The 19,877-nt window shown below is 39.3% G+C and overlaps 1 protein-coding gene across 3 annotated transcripts in view; it reads left to right on the top strand.

The window, feature by feature from the left end:
- LOC134533142 (peroxidase-like) overlaps positions 1–19,877 on the top strand; it is a 46,658-nt gene that overhangs the window by 12,286 nt on the left and 14,495 nt on the right. For all 3 annotated transcript variants that reach the window (XM_063370450.1, XM_063370449.1, XM_063370451.1), the window contains exons 6-7: positions 2,578–2,768; positions 7,743–7,938. In XM_063370450.1, coding sequence (XP_063226520.1) covers positions 2,578–2,768; positions 7,743–7,938 — 387 coding nt within the window. The remainder of the gene's footprint in view (positions 1–2,577; positions 2,769–7,742; positions 7,939–19,877) is intronic.

Genomic DNA, 19,877 nt, shown 5'->3' with positions numbered 1-19,877 from the left:
CTACTAGATCTTTTTCGGAGGTTTTTCTTTTGTTGACGAGTGATTCAATTATCTTTTTATTCTGATACAGAACTCAGATACACTACTGATACGTTTCGTTTATTATGGTGGCATCTGAACTTGTAGAACCACTCCTATTATTACTGACATTTTTATACGACATAGTTCGTATTGAAACATAAGAAAATACATTAATTAAACTATATATATATAAAGTACCAAAGTTTACTCACACCATTATTTATGACTCCAAAATATTACACTACAGCGTAGCGCGGCATGGAGAAAAAAAAATGAAAATTGGGTTAAACGAACCAATTTTTTGCCTGTTCCAGGTACAATAAAATATTGGTTTTTCGCAATACTTGCTTTGCCCATTTATTTTAGCTCTTAAAAATACCATTTCATAAAGGTATCAAAATTAAAAATCAGTTATATACCAACCAATGTAAGGCAGTAAGGCGGTTTCTTTATAGTGCAATAAAACCATAATGGATGACATCACAGCTACACACAACACCCGTGAGAGTGTTACTATGGAAACATTATTATCCCTGACTATAGATAAATTAAAAAAATTATAAATAAAATGATAAATAATAATTATTAATAATATAAACCTAATAATGGGGAAATAGATAACTGTATTTTAATACCTACAAATAAAAAATATAATGACTTAAATTATATCTCAATTTATCCTTCTGCATTTATGTTGATGATAAATTCTGATTTAAAAATGTGGGGTAGAAAATTTGAACACATCGAACAAGTATCAATGATTTGGTCTGCGTGTGAAATCTTATTTTTAGCTCTTTGCTTATTCGTGAAAGTGTGTCAGAAGAGCCACAGTGATAATTTTAAATTGATCCATCCGAGAGTCGGTTTAATCACAATCAGCGCTAAAAGTCAGTTTTTATTTGAAATGTATGTGGGTGCACTGTGGCATTACAATTTTATCTGTCTACTAATAAATTAAGACTTACACATCACTGATAGATCTCGGGCATAATAAGCCCACATTGATACAGCGCAAAGTTTGCAAATTTGGCCATGATTCATATAACTGGTTTCAAATCTGAAATATCTCATAAGGAATACCAGTGGTACTCATTTTACAACTGCCACTTAAAAAAAAATTATATTGGTTTATGAACATTGAAAAAATTATTAAAGATGTTAACAAGCCCTTTGACAAAATTGAAATGGCGGAAGGTTATTTTATCAATAATTGGTACTACTTTTGGGGACTGTTAAATATAAGACAAGCTAAATGACACAGATTGTTTTATGATATACTTCTCCGACGATAGAGTTAAGGTGATGTAGGTTAAGTCACTTTCTGCCGTGTCACCAGAACGAAACATTGCGGAAATGGTGATTGACCACGTCCGATGATGGTTAATAAGTCATTATCATCATCCTCAACTTTGGCCGATTCAGCAAAAGAAATTGCCTCGATTTTTTCTATCTCTCCGCCATACCTCCTCCTTCACTCTGTTCTATTCTCCTTTTCTCCCCTGTACTCCCTTGACTATATGCTTTTTCCACCTCATCCCGGTTTTTCTCCTTGGTCGTCAATGTTGAATAAGCATGAGTTAAGAATTTAATCGTTAATGGCAGTCACTTCCATAATATACAGTCTTTTAGAACTGTCTCCAAAATGCCAACACAACACTTGAACTGTGGAGCAGACCATCAGCCAGAACATGTTATCGGACTGCCGGGATTATAAGAACTGGACCCCAGTATGTGCACAAATTGTGTAGTACTGGGAAACAATTGTCATCCTAACATTCCAGTTGGTTTTTAAGAGACTGGGTATGGCGCCACCAGTCAGGCACTGAGGACATTCTTCCTTAATGTAAATAGTGCCCTCGTCGGGGCGTCCTTATGTGGGAAAGGTGCTGGATCTTCACCAGACCAAACCTCCAGCCAGCACCAACCCGTTGTACTGGCCCTTAAACCAACATCCGGAAGGAGATACACTCTTCCCAAATCACAGTCGGGTAAAGCCGTTAGAGCTCCAGCTACAACGAGAGGCTGATGCAACCCATCCCAGCATCGTCACCCCCAGCTCACTCAGCTGACCAGACAGTTGACTCTGTCCTTAACCCTGAGGTCGCACATACTGCCGGCTAGTAGAGGTTGGATAGGCCTCGGCTGGATCACGAGCAACTGGGTGACCGAGGGCTCCCAGGGATGTGAGAGGTATGGTTCCGCGACGGTTCTACTCAGATCCCACACAGGGGGGCTGGCTCTGTAGGTGGTCTGGGGGTTTACGGCGGAGCTGGGGGCGGGTCGGTGGGGCCGAAGTTGTGATGGGTCTCCTCAACCTCTCGACCTAGCCGTGCGCTCACCCGTAACATGCCGCGATTGGAGATGGCGAATCTATTTCCCGGTTCTCGGAACCCATGTTGGACGCTGGCAACAGTGTCGGGCGTGTAAAAGATCAATTTTTCTCCTAACCAGGACCACATACACCCTATGGGGATCAGCTGCCTGGGGGGAGTACTGGTGTATTCATGAGGTGTGAACCGGCACCCACGCCGACAAGAGGTTGTTCTCGGCCGCCAGGACCGCCGTACACGGACTGCTGCGCGCTGGCCGACGACCTGCCCATCCCCATGCGGGTGGGCGAGGAGCGCTGCCTGCCCATCAAGGTGCCGAGGGACGACCCCGTGTTCTCGCGCCGACGGCAGAGGTGCTTCAACTTCGTGCGCTCCGGCACGCGCGACGACGGCTGGCGCTGGAGGCCGGTGGAACAGGTCAGGGCAAGACAACGATGGGGGGGACGCACCACAACGCCGACAGCTAGAAAACTGCTGTGTACCACAACGCCGAATTACCACAACGCCGAAATACACTAACGCCGAAAAATGTCATTGCAGGACTGCCACAAAGGTTAGGTTAGGTTATACTGGGTTAGGTTAGACTAGGTTAGGTTAGACTAGGTTAGGCTGGACTAGGTTAGGTTAGGCTAGGCTAGGATAGGCTAGGTTAAGTTAGGTTAGGTTATATTACGCTAGGTTAGGTAAGGTAAGGTTAGGTTTGATTGTGGTATTTCGGCGTTAAGGTACATTTAAGAAACACACACAAATTCATTCAGTTGTTATTTCGGCGTTGTGGTCAATTTTGACATTCGGCGTTATGGTATTTAGGCGTTGTGGTAACGACCCCAACGATGGCCTTCGGAGTAGCACCACTTTTAGCAATTGGCCAACATCAAATTTGATTCTTCACAGAAGAAGAAAAATTGTGTACTTTTACAATAGCTTCGTTTGGAAACCAGTATGCCGAGAAATAGTATGTAATAGCTACTGCAAATAAATATATTGTAACTTTCATTATATATGCATATTCAAAATACGTTTCTCGGGATAATAATGAGTATTTCTTACTATAGAGCATCCCACTCTTAGATTGCAGTATGGAAGTATTCTCTCTCTCTCTCTTGCAGCCAAACTGCAGTTTGACTACTAGTGCCTCGATTACAAAGAACAATAATGAGATATTACAATCCCTTAGCATTAGCCAATTGTTGTGTGTATAACTAAATCTTGTTTGTATGGTGCTTCAATAATACATGCGTCTATTATCAATATAAGTTTATTTATATTTTTCAACCATTATCAGCATCATTTCTTTACATACGAATCTTTACAATTTGGGTATAACCTATATATATATATATATCTTTATATGCTGTGCATTTACTAAGTACGAATGTTGTACATATTTGATTAACACTTTACTTTTACGGCACAAGGTAATAGTAACTGCTCTTTAATGTCTTCCTTTACAACAAGCATAAGCAAAACTATGTCCGCCTATGTGTAGAACCAATGCTATATCCATATTGCGTTATGATTTTACGCAACATGTTGCGGAAACGTTCCTAACGTACATAGGGATTGGTTACAGTGTTCTCGTAAATATGTAAGCGTATATTTTACCTACACCGGCTATGCGCTAACGTCTGAGTAATAACGAAATAGCAAGCTAAATTAAATAGTGCTGGCGCGCAACACGCAGTTGTAGAAAGCCGAACTAACAATATAAATTGCATACAAATAATGGCGGGCCCAACACTCAGCGATCGCCGTCACTATTACCAGCATTTACTTTGCAAAGTGTTTTCCCGCGGATTTACGATTTCAAGATCTACGTAACGCGAATCTAGGTTCATGACGATCAGTACGTATTCGGGCAGCATGACGACGCTGTGTGTAGACGTGACTCGTTAGCGCTAACCGGCGGACTGTCCCCTTAGACCTACTGGGCAGACAGCAACTATAGCGCCGCCGCCGTTTCCTCATATGCTCGGCCGGGAGCGTGTGACAGCGATACCGGGAACTATTACGTTCCCATAACTCGCTATGTGGTCGCCAATATAAATAGTGCAACCCCGTCACTTTGATCGAATCATTGGAAACGTCGGCGGGGCGCGATGTGTGTGATTTTAAGATTAAAGGTGGCTCACGGTCCAGAAGAAGTAAAATAGCTGTCGCATGTTGCTTGGCTCTATTTTTAATAGTGTAGGTGTCAGGCGGGGGGAGGTCACCCTTTCCCCTCAGTTAGTTGGCTAACTGATGCATGAGAGTGTCGTGATGTCTGTATTTAGAGGCGTGTGGAGTGTGCGCAAAAATGGCCTAATTAATTTCGTTGTGTGAGTGTAGTGTATAGCTCCAAGGCCGCACATACCCGGCTGACCAAGCAGGCATATCATCGTGTTAGTTTACCGATGTGTAGGAGAAATTACATAGATTAGTAAACACCTGGCCGCCTTAAGGACCGAACTATTGCGTTCCAGTATGCAACTATAGCGAGCTGAGAGCCCGCTTAAATACTCTAAAAAGAACTAAAATCACAGATGTCGCTAGTGTTGAATCTAGAGGGAAAAAAGGGGAAGGATGAGAGGCGGTAGAGGGGGAACAAGACACCTAGAGTGGGAGTAGGGGAAATGAAAGGAGGTGGCGCTGCATCGCGACTGACGGCGACTGCGCGCAGCTACTGCTGCACTCTAACAACCGCCGATTGCCGTTAGCACTGTCCTTGTTTCTTCGTGCGTTGTTGCCAAATATCGAACGAAATTTAAAATTTTAATTTTTGGACAAAGCTTTTTTTCATATTGTATAGAATCAAAATACGCATCAGGCAATGCTTATTTTGAATACTTAACAAAATTTTAAGTGTGCGAAAAAATTAAAAAACATAACTTATTCGCTGCGAACTGTTTTGAAGTATTCCGATATGTTTCACATCAAAAAAAGAAAACCTACATGTGTATTTCATTCAGATTTTTTTATTAGTAAATTAATGCCTTAGGACGCCACCGAACAAATGTTAAGACAAAAACTGTACAGGTTTCATTTAAATAATTTTTTTAATATATTGAAATGCATTTTCTCACAAACTGACACATCAAAAAGTTGACCCGCGGAAAGAAAATTTTCTATTAAAGATAGATGGGGGACAAAAGCGAGAAAAATGTTCACAATGAATTGAATTAGTTTTTATAAGCAGCTCCATCTCAATTGCTTCAACAGTTTCCGTGGAAATAGCTGTTAAAGATGTGTCTTATCAGTACAAGAGCGCGCGCTGCCGTCGTAAGAGGAAACAGGGTCGTGTGTTTAGATAAGTGGGGTTCTGTCTACAAGTAATTTCAAATACATGGCTTCCTTAGTCAACAAAAAATATTATAATCGATTCTTGAACATAATATTTAAAATGTATGAAATAAATACGAAGGAATTTAATAGCGATCATGGTACAACATTTTGAATTATTTTTCTATCCTTCCCACCAAGCATCTTATCAAATATTGTTTAGACAAAGTTTTGGAAAATAATTATGATATTATTACAAACAATTTAAACAGATTTGATAAGGTGTCTACTAAGGCAGTTACGTTTTTTTTGTCCGGTGAAAATTTTTTTCGAACCCATGCAGTTATGGCTGGTCGTATCAAAAATGTATTTAGAAAACATTTTTCGGCATTAGGTAATCCGAGTTATCATACGTTAAAACGGATTCGATGTTATTCATATTATGGGAGTTGTTGCGATTTTTCTGTTTTTCAAAAAATCTTCCCCATTTCGAACCAATTGTTCGGATTTTTCCCATAACTTACTCGACCGAGAATTTCCATTACCGTATTTTATTTATCATTTTGGACATGATTTGTCCAAAAATACGGCATTTATCGGGCACATGAAAATGTGATATATATATATATAATTATATATATATATGTGGGATTTTTAGAACAGAAAAGAAAACTATAAGAAAATTTCGTCTACAATAGGTAGTTTTTATTTGAAATTTACATAAAAGTGGCATTATTACAAATTTATATGTGTAATAGTATAAAATATTATAAATTACGATATGATTTCTTAAAATGCTTCTTGTTCGATCCAAATTACAAAGACACGCATCTCCTGAAATTCGTAATGTGTTAGAGATTTGGCAACAGCGCGCGCCATAAGCCGTGTACTGCAATCTAAGAGTGGGACGGGCTATAGATAATAGGTTATTTCGATTGATGTTTTTTAAACTATGGAAAAGATAATAGAATATTATATAATTAGACTATTTTGTTTTATTATGCTTTTTTAATGTGCGCAGTTAATACCGGAGAGCTGTTCAGGGAATGGTTTACAGATACTATTAACTGTTGGAGGTATTAGAATAATACAAAGAGTACAGGTAAATAAATGCCCGGTTAAGAATCCAAACCTAGTATTAATGCGAACAAATTTGTGTAGCGATAAAGTGTTTTCATGTAAATGTACAATTTACAATTATCTGTATTCTTACATGAATATTTCTGTTCCAGTTACTACAAATTACATGGTTATACAAATCTAAGCATTTTTAATATTACTAGCATATATTTTCATGCTGATTGATAAAATTGTTAAATGTGGCAGTAGTATAAAAACCGGCATAAAGTTGCAATGTTATTTTTATAGCACTATGATTTTGTGGTGGATTCTTGTGGTGGGTTGCCAATCGTTACGATTCGGCCATGTTCGGGCGTGTCCGCTGCTCGTTGGCTACGATCAGGAGGTCAGACTTACTCTGGCCAACTCTTCATCCAGACCATCCTCTGTCTCCTGTAAATTCCTACACGTAATGCATGCCAATTTGCATCCCGCATGAATGTGCCCAGGGTTTTCCCTGTGTCTATGCAGGTTTTACCTGGGCCCAGCCTATCTCTAGTTATAGTCTAGATTTAAGAGTGAGGGGAGTTAGTCATGGCGCCAATCGCTGCCATGGCTGGCCAATCCCCTCCTAGCACATGATGCATGCGACCCTCTCCCTGCATGGCTAATCCCAGCATGACTAGGCGTATAGGCTTCGGCCTGAGACGCACCTAGGTCCCTCCCTAACCCGGACCCCTCCAAAATACACTTAGTTTGAGTTAGGTTAGGAAAAAAAAAATCAGGAGGTCGACGGCCATTTTTTATAACTCCACATCCGCCATACCGCCATCTTGGAATTAACTATTTTGAAAAATCTATAATCATTCAGCCATCAATTCGGAAAAAAAAATTCTAAATTTTTTTTTAAAAATTCGTTCATTAATACCGGTGAAGAAGTTTCTAAGATTTAAGTTTTGGAACGAAGGAACGTTTGCGCTATTTTTAGCTGACGTAGCTGGATCGGCTGCAGCGACGTGTGGCGGACCTTGCCTCGTGACGCATGTCGACGCATGTCGACGCGTGTTGACGCAGGTGGCGGAGGTGACGCACTGCCTGGACGCGTCCTTCGTGTACGGCTCCGGGCCGCGGCTGGCGCAGGAGCTGAGGCAATTGGCCGGGGGCCGGCTCGGCGCAGAGTGGAGGGGCGGCAGAGACCTGCTGCCCCCGGCGCCGGACAAGCTCGAGAGGTGCGCCGTGCGGTCCGCGAGGGAAGTCTGCTACCTCAGCGGTACGTCCCGCGCCAGCACACCACACCACACCAGGCCCCGTCGGCTCGCAATCACGTGGCACTAGGTCCCAGTTTCAACCTCATATCATAACACCTTAAACCACCATACATCAAATTCAAGGTAAACTAAATGTCCAATAAGCGCACAGTAGTATAGTTTGGGGGCTACTGGGACAGGCTTCAGGCTGTGTGGCGGTGTCGGCGTCCGCCATCTTGGACTCTGACGTCACGGCGGCCATCTTGGATGGTTGTGACCTTGACCTTTACCTTGACCTTGAATTTTATCCTCAAAAATCGCCAAAATCCGCCAAAATTGGGCGAAATTTGCCCAAAATTCCTCAAAAATCGCCAAAATTTCCATTTCTGTGGAAAAAAGTTCCGCCAAAAAATCTCAAAAAATTCCACAAATTAAAAATTTCTCTTTTCGAGGGAAAAATTTCCCGTTTCGAGGGAAAAATTCCCGTTTTTAGTCCTTAAAAATCCCAGCGGCTGAAAATTCCTAAAACTGGCTTAAGCATCCTTAACTCAAGCCTCAGTTAAGCCATTTCTAGGAATAAGGATACCATGACCGCCATCTTGGATTATGTCGTCACCGTTGCAATTTTCGTTACGGTCGCCATCTTTAACTTTTTTATTATCCGATTTTAATAAAAAAAATTAAAATTTATTAAAAAAAATTCAAATAATAAAAATTTAATAAAAATATTTAAAAAGCATACTTTTTCGACACGGAGCTCGGAGTCCTCGGTTCGAACCCGACGAATGCAAAAAAAATAAAAATGACGACCGATCCTTCCCTTGTGGTGGGTGCTCGCAGACTGACTCCCACCACTTTTTATCATCATCTAGTATGACGTCATGGCCGCCATCTTGTCTTCGATGCTGGAAGCCATCATCATTGTATCGTCGGCTAGAGTGCGCCGATGACATGTTAGTTTAATTCGTATCCGCTAGAGTGCAGTAATTATTTATTACTGTGACACCCGCCATCTTGTCATTTGGCCACCATCTTGAAAATCCGTAATTATTTAGCTAGAAATTCGGGAAAAGTTCCAAAATTCATTAAATAAATCACTCATTAATTTACATATTGATTCGATCGATTCCCGTCCTCGGTTCGATACCCGATCGTTGCAATAATGTTTAATCTTATGTAAAAAAAAATAATTTAAATAAACCATGTTCAACATTCGTAAAGAGACTCTAAATCCTCTACGACCACCATCCTATCAGACATCAAGACCACCATATTGGAGATGTGTAATTTTAATGCTAGAGATCCGGGAAAAAGTTCAGAAATAATTAAATAAATTTGTAATCCATATAATGATTGATTGGATCGACTAAGGTCCTTGATTCGATCCCTGGCCGATACAAAACAACATTAATTTAAAAAAATACTAAAAAAGTGTTAAATTTGAGAAAATAAAAACACCACAAGTTCTTTTTAAAAAATTTATTATATAAATTCAATACACTACTACAAGTACAAAAAAAACACTGACAAATTACTAAAGCCTTTTGGATTCCTCGATTCAAACAGTCTTCTTATTGTACGGACTAAGCCTTTTACATGACTTTAAATGTCTATCCGATCCGTTCATCACCACAGCCAGAGACGGATTGAAGTTCATAGCACTTATATAGTCTCATTAGCCGGTACAACACATGAGTCAAATCAATAACCATGTTCACTATACGTCTCGGAGCATTTTTTATAATGTCGATGTAAGCTATCGAGACGTAAAATTAGTTTATTGCACTTATTGCACTGAAATTTTATTCTTTGAACATTATTAGAACAACCGCTTCTTTCATGTCTGCGAGCATTTGAGGTGATAGTAAATGATGCACCGCAGTATTTGCACTGACGCAATGTACGCTCTTCATTAGTTGAATAATCCATTGCTGACGATGAAACTTCGGATGATGGTGGTATCACATCTGTTGAAATCTCCTCCAATGTTGACGCCGTCGTTGCCAACGGGATCTGCACCTTCTCCATCGTAGCTGTCGTCAAGGTTCCCGTAGACGATGGTACAACCTCCGAGTTTGACGTTAAAGACGGTAAAGATGCCATCGAGGTCTCAAGAACAGCTAATTAACACGACTTATGCACCAGAAGAAGCAAACTAGGTGATCCTTACACCGCCGACGGCAGTAACAAACTGAGCGTCTTGCTGTCTAGGACTCGTTTATATACATTAACCGGTTTGAATAATACGCTAGTCAAATCAAGAACAATTTACTAAAATACTAGAGTCAAAACAACATTAAAAAAATAGAAGCACCATCAACAAAAAAGGAAGAACATTTGGAAGCACCATCAAAAAAGGAAAAACAATAGGAAGCACCATCAAAAAAGGAAAAACATTAGGAAGCACCGACAACGAAAAGGCAACACATTTGGAAGCACCGACTACTAAAAGGCAGCACATTTGGAAGCACCGACTACGAAAAGGCAGAACATTCGGAAGCACTGACTACGAAAAGGCAGCACATTTGGCAGCGCCGACAACGAAAAGGCAGCACATTTGGAAGCACCGACTACGAAAAGGCAGCACATTTGGCAGCACCGACAACGAAAGGGCAGCACATTTGGAAGCACCGACTACGAAAAGGCAGCACATTTGGCAGCACCGACTACGAAAAGGCAGCACATTTGAAAGCACCGACTACGAAAAGGCAGCACATTTGGCAGCACCGACAACGAAAAGGCAGCACATTTGGAAGCACCGACTACGAAAAGGCAGCACATTTGGAAGCACCGACTACGAAAAGGTAGCACATTTAGAAGCACCGACAACGAAAAGGCAGCACATTTGGAAGCACCGACAACGAAAAGGCAGCAGATTTGGAAGCACCGACTACGAAAAGGCAGTACATTTGACAGCACCGACAACGAAAAGGCAGCACATTTGGAAGCACCGACTACGAAAAGGCAGCACATTTGAAAGCACCGACAACGAAAAGGTAGCACATTTGGAAGCACCATCATCGAAAAGGCAGCACATTTGGAAGCTCCATCAACAAAAAAAAGGCAAAAAGGAAGCACAAGTTACGAGATCTAATTCTTAGTTAGAAATCAGAATACAAGAAATGAAAACATCAAATTCTTATAATTGAAATTATTTATTTTATTTCTTTACATTATACAAATGCAAGTAAAACAAGCCATTATTGTATGTAGCCAGCATTCCTCAGTTCCTTGAGTATGAAGGATATTTCTTTGATGCACGAATAGTTTCCTGCACAAAGCGAACCATGTAGAAGTCTTAGCCGGTCAACCAATATGTTTGAATCTTTCCATGATGTGTAATCATTCTCTTCTACCACCATCTTCCTTGCACCTTTATAATAAATATTATGATCTCTGGTGTCTTCCGTTTTACCACCAACCTCAGTATTACTTTCATGTTTGAGACGGTGATCATCACAAGCTTGATCAGATTTATTTAATATATCACGTCGTTTCCACCGTTTCGGTCTCAGGACACCGCCACATTCTTCGGTCTTGGCAGCTTTAGGTGCTTCATCATAGTCTATGTCTTTGTCAACAGCCTCAGAGTCACTGTAACAATCACCGTAGAAGGAATCGTCTTCACCCAATTTACCGTAATAATTCGATGTTGATGATGTTGAAGTGTCTTCATCGTCTTCATGCTTCCTTTTTAGGAGTCCGTCATTTTTACAAAGTAGCAAAGATCTACTTGATTTCGGCTGGAATATATTCTCACTTTTCACGTTAAGGATTCTTCCATTGTCTTCATTCTTCCGTAAATCATCAACCTTCTTCAATTTAAGTTCTTTGTCGAGATCGGAAGAGCCAAGAAAATTATTGTCGTAATGCAGATCACTCTTCCTTAGGCTAGTAGATTCATCGTTGTCCTCTAGCTTGTACGCAGGCTTGGCGATACAAGTTCTGCCATGTCTTTTTAGGCTCTCTCTCCGCGTAAACGACTTGCTACATCGAACACAACTTATCATATTGCGCAGTGGATTTTTAACACAGTCATTCTTCTCGTGTTGTCTTTTATTCTTTCTCAAGATAAAATCTTTACTGCAAAACTTACACCTATGTTCTTTCGATACAGAGTCAGATCCCAAATCAGAATTCATATTAGTTACTGAGACTAATGCCAGATACCAATTGAGTGTTTTAAATTAGATCCAATACTTAAATAGAAATTTTTTCATATTTCATCAGCGAGAATTAATATATCTCCTGCAAAAGTACTTTATGCATGTATTTCTGCTTTTCAACAACAGATGTCGCCACATGTTGCTTGCAGGTAAATAATATTTAGTTATTTTATGCGGGATGCGGGATGCTCACTAACGATCGCAAAAGAAGGATGGCTTCGCTAGACTCCAAGGAAAAGGAAGTTCGTCTTGCATGTTGGTGCTCCACAGATGTCTCATGGCATAATATTAATTTGACTGAGTAATGATATGTGTTAATTCCACCTTATAAAAATATTGCAAGTTTTGATTTAGTAGCAGAAATTATAGAATTAAATGTAACTCCAAATAAAATGACATGTCTCATTAGACCAAAAAAAAATCCATGCAGAGAGCGGTTTCTCAGAATAGTCAGAAACACTTGAAGAAACCACAGGAATGATTGCAAGAACACGAGAAAAACCATGAAAATATTGTCAAGAATAATCAGGAGCACACGGAGAAAACCATCATAATATTAACAATAATAATCGGAAGCACACGGAGAAAACCATCATAATATTGACCAGATTAATCGGAAGCACACAGAGAAAACCACCATATGTTTTCTTTGATATCATAAAATTACAGGAAAAAATATTTAAAAATAAAAATAAATTAATAAAAAAATAAAAAAAATAAAAAAATGCATAAATTTCTGGCTTGTACAAGAACTCTATCTTTGCTCAACAATGATAAGTTTACAAGCTAGCAGAAACTGTTTATGCATTTTTTTAATTTTTTTTTAATTTTTTTATTAATTTATTTTTATTTTTAAATATTTTTTCTTGTAATTTTATGATATCAAAGAAAACATGTGGTGGTTTTCTCTGTGTGCTTCCGATTAATCTGGTCAATATTATGATGGTTTTCTCCGTGTGCTTCCGATTATTATTGTTAATATTATGGTGGTTTTCTCAGTGTGCTCCTGATTATTCTTGACAATATTTTGATGGTTTTTCCCGTGTTCTTGCAATCATTCCTGTGGTTTCTTCAAGTGTTTCTGACTATTTTGAGAAACCGCTCGCTGCATGGATTTTTTTTTGGTCTAATGAGACATGTCATTTTATTTGGAGTTACATTTAATTCGATAATTTCTGCTACTAAATCAAAACTTGCAATATTTTTATCAGGTGGAATTAACAAATATCATTACTCAGTCAAATTAATATTATGCCATGAGACATCTGTGGAGCATCAACATGCAAGACGAACTTCCTTTTCCTTGGAGTCTAGCGAAGCCATCCTTCTTTTGCGATCGTTAGTGAGCATCCCGCATCCCGCATAAAATAACTAAATATTATTTATCTGCAAGCAACATGTGGCGACATCTGTTGTTGAAAAGCAGAACTACATGCATAAAGTACTTTTGCATGAGATATATTAATTCTCGCTGATGAAATATGAAAAAAATTATATTTAAGTATTGAATCTAATTTAAAACACTCAATTGGTATCTGGCATAAGTCTCAGTAACTAATATGAATTCCGATTTGGGATCTGACGCTGTATCGAAAGAACATAAGTGTAAGTTTTGCAGTAAAGAGTTTATCTTGAGAAAGAATAAAAGACAACACGAGAAGAATGACTGTGTTAAAAATCCACTGCGCAATATGATAAGTTGTGTTCGATGTAGCAAGTCGTTTACGCGGAGAGAGAGCCTAAAAAGACATGGCAGAACTTGTATCGCCAAGCCTGCGTACAAGCTAGAGGACAACGATGAATCTACTAGCCTAAGGAAGAGTGATCTGCATTACGACAATAATTTTCTTGGCTCTTCCGATCTCGACAAAGAACTTAAATTGAAGAAGGTTGATGATTTACGGAAGAATGAAGACAATGGAAGAATCCTTAACGTGAAAAGTGAGAATATATTCCAGCCGAATTCAAGTAGATCTTTTCTACTTTGTAAAAATGACGGACTCCTAAAAAGGAAGCATGAAGACGATGAAGACACTTCAACATCATCAACATCGAATTATTACGGTAAATTGGGTGAAGACGATTTCTTCTACGGTGATTGTTACAGTGACTCTGAGACTGTTGACAAAGACATAGACTATGATGAAGCACCTAAAGCTGCCAAGACCGAAGAATGTGGCGGTGTCCTGAGACCGAAACGGTGGAAACGACGTGATATATTAAATAAATCTGATCAAGCTTGTGATGATCACCGTCTCAAACATGAAAGTTACCCTGAGGTCGGTGGTAAAACGGAAGACACCAGAGATCATAATATTTATTATAAAGGTGCAAGGAAGATGGTGGTAGAAGAGAATGATTACACATCATGGAAAGATTCAAACATATTGGTTGACCGGCTAAGACTTCTACATGGTTCGCTTTGTGCAGGAAACTATTCGTGCATCAAAGAAATATCCTTCATACTCAAGGAACTGAGGAATGCTGGCTACATACAATAATGGCTTGTTTTACTTGCATTTGTATAATGTAAAGCAATAAAATAAATAATTTCAATTATAAGAATTTGATGTTTTTATTTCTTGTATTCTGATTTCTAACTAAGAATTAGATCTCGTAACTTGTGCTTCCTTTTTGCCTTTTTTTTTTGTTGATGGAGCTTCCAAATGTGCTGCCTTTTCGATGATAGTGCTTCCAAATGTGCTACCTTTTCGTTGTCGGTGCTTTCAAATGTGCTGCCTTTTCGTAGTCGGTGCTTCCAAATGTGCTGCCTTTACATTGTCGGTACTGTCAAATGTGCTGCCTTTTCGTAGTCGGTGCTTCCAAATGTGTTGCCTTTTCGTAGTCGGTGCTTCCAAATGTGCTGCCTTTTCGTAGTCGGTGCTTCCAAATGTGCTGCCTTTTCGTAGTCGGTGCTTCCAAATGTGCTGCCCTTTCGTAGTCGGTGCTGCCAAATGTGCTGCCTTTTCGTAGTCGGTGTTTCCAAATGTGCTGCCTTTTCGTAGTCGGTGCTTCCAAATGTGCTGCCTTTTCGTTGTCGGTGCTGCCAAATGTGCTGCCTTTTCGTAGTCGGTGCTTCCAAATGTGCTGCCCTTTCGTTGTCGGTGCTGCCAAATGTGCTGCCTTTTCGTAGTCGGTGCTTCCAAATGTGCTGCCTTTTCGTTGTCGGTGCTGCCAAATGTGCTGCCTTTTCGTAGTCAGTGCTTCCGAATGTGCTGCCTTTTCGTAGTCGGTGCTTCCAAATGTGCTGCCTTTTAGTAGTCGGTGCTTCCAAATGTGCTGCCTTTTCGTTGTCGGTGCTTCCTATTGTTTTTCCTTTTTTGATGGTGCTTCCAAATGTGCTTCCTTTTTTGTTGACGGTGCTTCTATTTTTTTAATGTTGTTTTGACTCTAGTATTTTAGTAAATTGTTCTTGATTTGACTAGCATATTATTCAAACCGGTTAATGTATATAAACGAGTCCTAGACAGCAAGACGCTCAGTTTGTTACTGCCGTCGGCGGTGTAAGGATCACCTAGTTTGCTTCTTCTGGTGCATAAGTCGTGTCAATTAGCTGTTCTTGAGACCTCGATGGCATCTTTACCGTCTTTAACGTCAAACTCGGAGGTTGTACCATCGTCTACGGGAACCTTGACGACAGCTACGATGGAGAAGGTGCAGATCCCGTTGGCAACGACGGCGTCAACATTGGAGGAGATTTCAACAGATGTGATACCACCATCATCCGAAGTTTCATCGTCAGCAATGGATTCTTCAACTAATGAAGAGCGTACATTGCGTCAGTGCAAATACTGCGGTGCATCATTTACTATCACCTCAAATGCTCGCAGACATGAAAGAAGCGGTTGTTCTAATAATGTTCAAAGAATAAAATTTCAGTGCAATAAGTGCAATAAACTAATTTCACGTCTCGATAGCTTACATCGACATTATAAAAAATGCTCCGAGACGTATAGTGAACATGGTTATTGATTTGACTCATGTGTTGTACCGGCTAATGAGACTATATAAGTGCTATGAACTTCAGTCCGTCTCTGGCTGTGGTGATGAACGGATCGGATAGACATTTAAAGTCATGTAAAAGGCTTAGTCCGTACAATAAGAAGTCTGTTTGAATCGAGGAATCCAAAAGGCTTAGTAATTTGTCAGTGTTTTTTTTTGTACTTGTAGTAGTGTATTGAATTTATGTAATAATTTTTTTTAAAAGAACTTGTGGTGTTTTTATTTTCTCAAATTTAACACTTTTTTAGTATTTTTTTAAATTAAAGTTGCTTTGTATCGGCCAGGGATCGAATTAAGGACCTTAGTCGATCCAATCAATCATTATATGGATTACAAATTTATTTAATGATTTCTGAACTTTTTCCCAGATCTCTAGCATTAAAATTACACATTTCCAATATGGTGGTCTTGATGTCTGATAGTATGGTGGTCGTAGAGGATTTAGAGTCTCTTTACGAATGTTGAACATGGTTTATTTAAATTATTTTTTTTACATAAGATTAAACATTATTGCAACGATCGGGTATCGAACCGAGGACGGGAATCGATCGAATCAATATGTAAATTAATGAGTGATTTATTTAATGAATTTTGGAACTTTTCCCGAATTTCTAGCTAAATAATTACGGATTTTCAAGATGGTGGCCAAATGACAAGATGGCGGGTGTCACAGTAATAAATGATTACTGCACTCTAGCGGATACGAATTAAACTAACATGTCATCGGCGCACTCTAGCCGACGATACAATGATGATGGCTTCCAGCATCGAAGACAAGATGGCGGCCATGACGTCATACTAGATGATGATAAAAAGTGGTGGGAGTCAGTCTGCCAGCACCCATCACGAGGGAAGGATCGGTCGTCATTTTTATTTTTTTGCATTCGTCGGGTTCGAACCGAGGACTCCGAGCTCCGTGTCGAAAAAGTATGCTTTTTAAATATTTTTATTAAATTTTTATTATTTGAATTTTTTTTAATAAATTTTAATTTTTTTTTATTAAAATCGGATAATAAAAAGTTAAAGATGGCGACCGTAACGAAAATTGCAACGGTGACGACATAATCCAAGATGGCGGTCATGGTATCCTTATTCCTAGAAATGGCTTAACTGAGGCTTGAGTTAAGGATGCTTAAGCCAGTTTTAGGAATTTTCAGCCGCTGGGATTTTTAAGGACTAAAAACGGGAATTTTTCCCTCGAAACGGGAAATTTTTCCCTCGAAAAGAGAAATTTTTAATTTGTGGAATTTTTTGAGATTTTTTGGCGGAACTTTTTTCCACAGAAATGGAAATTTTGGCGATTTTTGAGGAATTTTGGGCAAATTTTGCCCAATTTTGGCGGATTTTGGCGATTTTTGAGGATAAAATTCAAGGTCAAGGTCAAAGGTCAAGGTCACAACCATCCAAGATGGCCGCCGTGACGTCAGAATCCAAGATGGCGGACGCCGACACCACCACCACAGCCTGAAGCCTGTCCCAGTAGCCCCCAAACTATACTACTGCGCACGGTAAATATGTAGTTGGGCAATATTTTCTAAAAAAAAAATTAAAATTCCGAAAATATTTTTATTCTATGCTTTTTAACTTCCTCTTTTCATAAAAACCGGACGGAAATAAGAAATTCCAAATACTTTAGGAGATATCTAATTTTTTAATTTTCATCAAAATACCTGTGCATTCATGTGGCTTTCACTATTGTTTCTTGTTTACGAGTAACAATTTTTTGTTGGAGAATGTTATCACGTGAACTTAGGTGAGTTTTTAACGTTTCAAATTTTAATGTTTTATTTTTGTTATTTGGATATTGTTGCGCAAGTAATAAGTAAAAAAAAATACGTGAGTTCCTACTGTTCATCCTTTGTCCTGGTTTGTATGTCAGGTCAGTTACATTATAAATACTTTAAAACTAAACAACCATTAAAATTAATTCATATTATTTTGAATGTCCGCTTAGTTTGAAAGTATTTAAGTATTATGTAACTGACCTGACCTAATCAACCATTTTAATTAATTAGGCATTCACAAACACACGGCAAAATAAAAAAAAAATTGCGGTCGAATGATTGCACAGGTCTTGTATTGCAAAATAAGAACAGCTATATCTCCTAAAGTATTTGTAATTTCTTATCTCCGCCGGGTTTTATGAAAAGAGAAAGTTAAAAAGCATAGAATAAAAGTATTTTCAGAATTAAAAAAAAATTTTTTAGCAAATATCCCCCAACTACATATTTACCACGCGCACTTTTAGCTACACGGCGCACATTCCAATTCCTCCCGCGCTTCAGTTCAAAAAGTCCGGAGTAACTGAAGCCATAGCCTCTTCAGTCCTGTGTCTCAACTCTGTGTAGGTAGCGGCGAGAAGTAGACGCGATCTTTTTTGTCGGGTGAACTTGGAGGCCAGCGACAAAAGAGCTATGTCGTCTCGACCATTTTTTTGGAAAAAAAAATCCAACGGTCAGGGAACTTCGACGTTCAACCACTCTCGTACGAAACTAAACGTACGTTGAACTGAAATTACAGATTCATTCTCAGAAAATTTGGCTGAACACAAAACGCTTTACGCTAAGCAGTCGCCATTTTGCGTAGGTGGCGCTGCAAGAGAGAAAACAAAGTAAGCGTGCGCTTATCTACTCTTTATCTGTGACCTTGAACTAAAACTCTACAATTCATACAGTTGATACTATGAAAACTTATAAATGAAACTTTTTTTTTTACATACTGTATTTTGGTACCGATTGGAATAAAAAAAACCATGCTATTTTTTTTAATGGCATAAGAGTTAGCTTCGGCTAATTGTTGAAGTCAACACTTGTGAACTACTGTGATCATAGTGATAGTTGTTCTCGTAATGACTTATTTTCTCGCGGCGCTTACAAATTAGAGCCTGTTAGTATGTGGTTGCAACAAAATACAGAAGGTATGCGAGATAACATGTCTTGACATGCCAAAAAATGTGATAAATAGTTCAAAATTATAATTACAGCAAAAAAATTGGAAAATCCAAAATTGAGGGTGGGGAGGGGGAAATAATAACCCGAAAGGTGGAATCATGATTATCCGTCGCGTCCAGAAGCCGAGAGATTTACAGTGATCCGCACGTCCGTTAAATACTTTCCAATTTTGATTAGAGGGCTTAAATACTGATGAAAATGTATCTTGTACAAGTATATTTGACTGGACGAGTATGAAAGTTAAGCACGTAGTTTAACTCGATTTTTTTGGCATGTTATTTATTAAAACATTTTCAGTGTTAAAACTGTATTCAAGCATAAGTTTAAAACATTTAGTTGAGGTAGGTGAGCAAATACACAAAAAAACCTTTTAAGATTGTAAATGTTGTCGGCAATAGATATCTTGCTAACATTTCGGATGTTATATCATCCGTCCGTCCTTCGAAAGTTCGAGCACGGTAAAGGTTCGACGGACCATCGATTGGCTGCGGGTCACGTGATTGACGGGAGGACGCGTGATGTGAGTTCAGCTTCATCGGACGGACGTGAAGAGGTTCACGAGCGCACTTCTTCTGGGCTTTGAAGTCGGGACCACGTCTGCAGTCGCTGCATCGTCCGCCCTAGCGGTTGTCCAGATACAGCCTCTCTTCTGCGACGCCCGTGTTGCAGGTGTGCCAAGCCACGTGGCCACCGTATCTTGAGAATAACTAGAGACCGGAAAAATTCGCGAATTCATTTTGCGACAGGCTAAAATACAAATAGTTATACCTCAGTGCTGCTTCTGCTATTGGTTCACAACTCACCTGGATGACTCTGGGCCAATGAGAAACACCCGACCAAAGC

Source organism: Bacillus rossius, chromosome 6 (assembly GCF_032445375.1).
Source record: "Bacillus rossius redtenbacheri isolate Brsri chromosome 6, Brsri_v3, whole genome shotgun sequence".
Taxonomy (NCBI): Eukaryota; Metazoa; Arthropoda; class Insecta; order Phasmatodea; family Bacillidae; genus Bacillus; species Bacillus rossius.
This window is presented reverse-complemented; position numbering and strand designations above follow the sequence as displayed.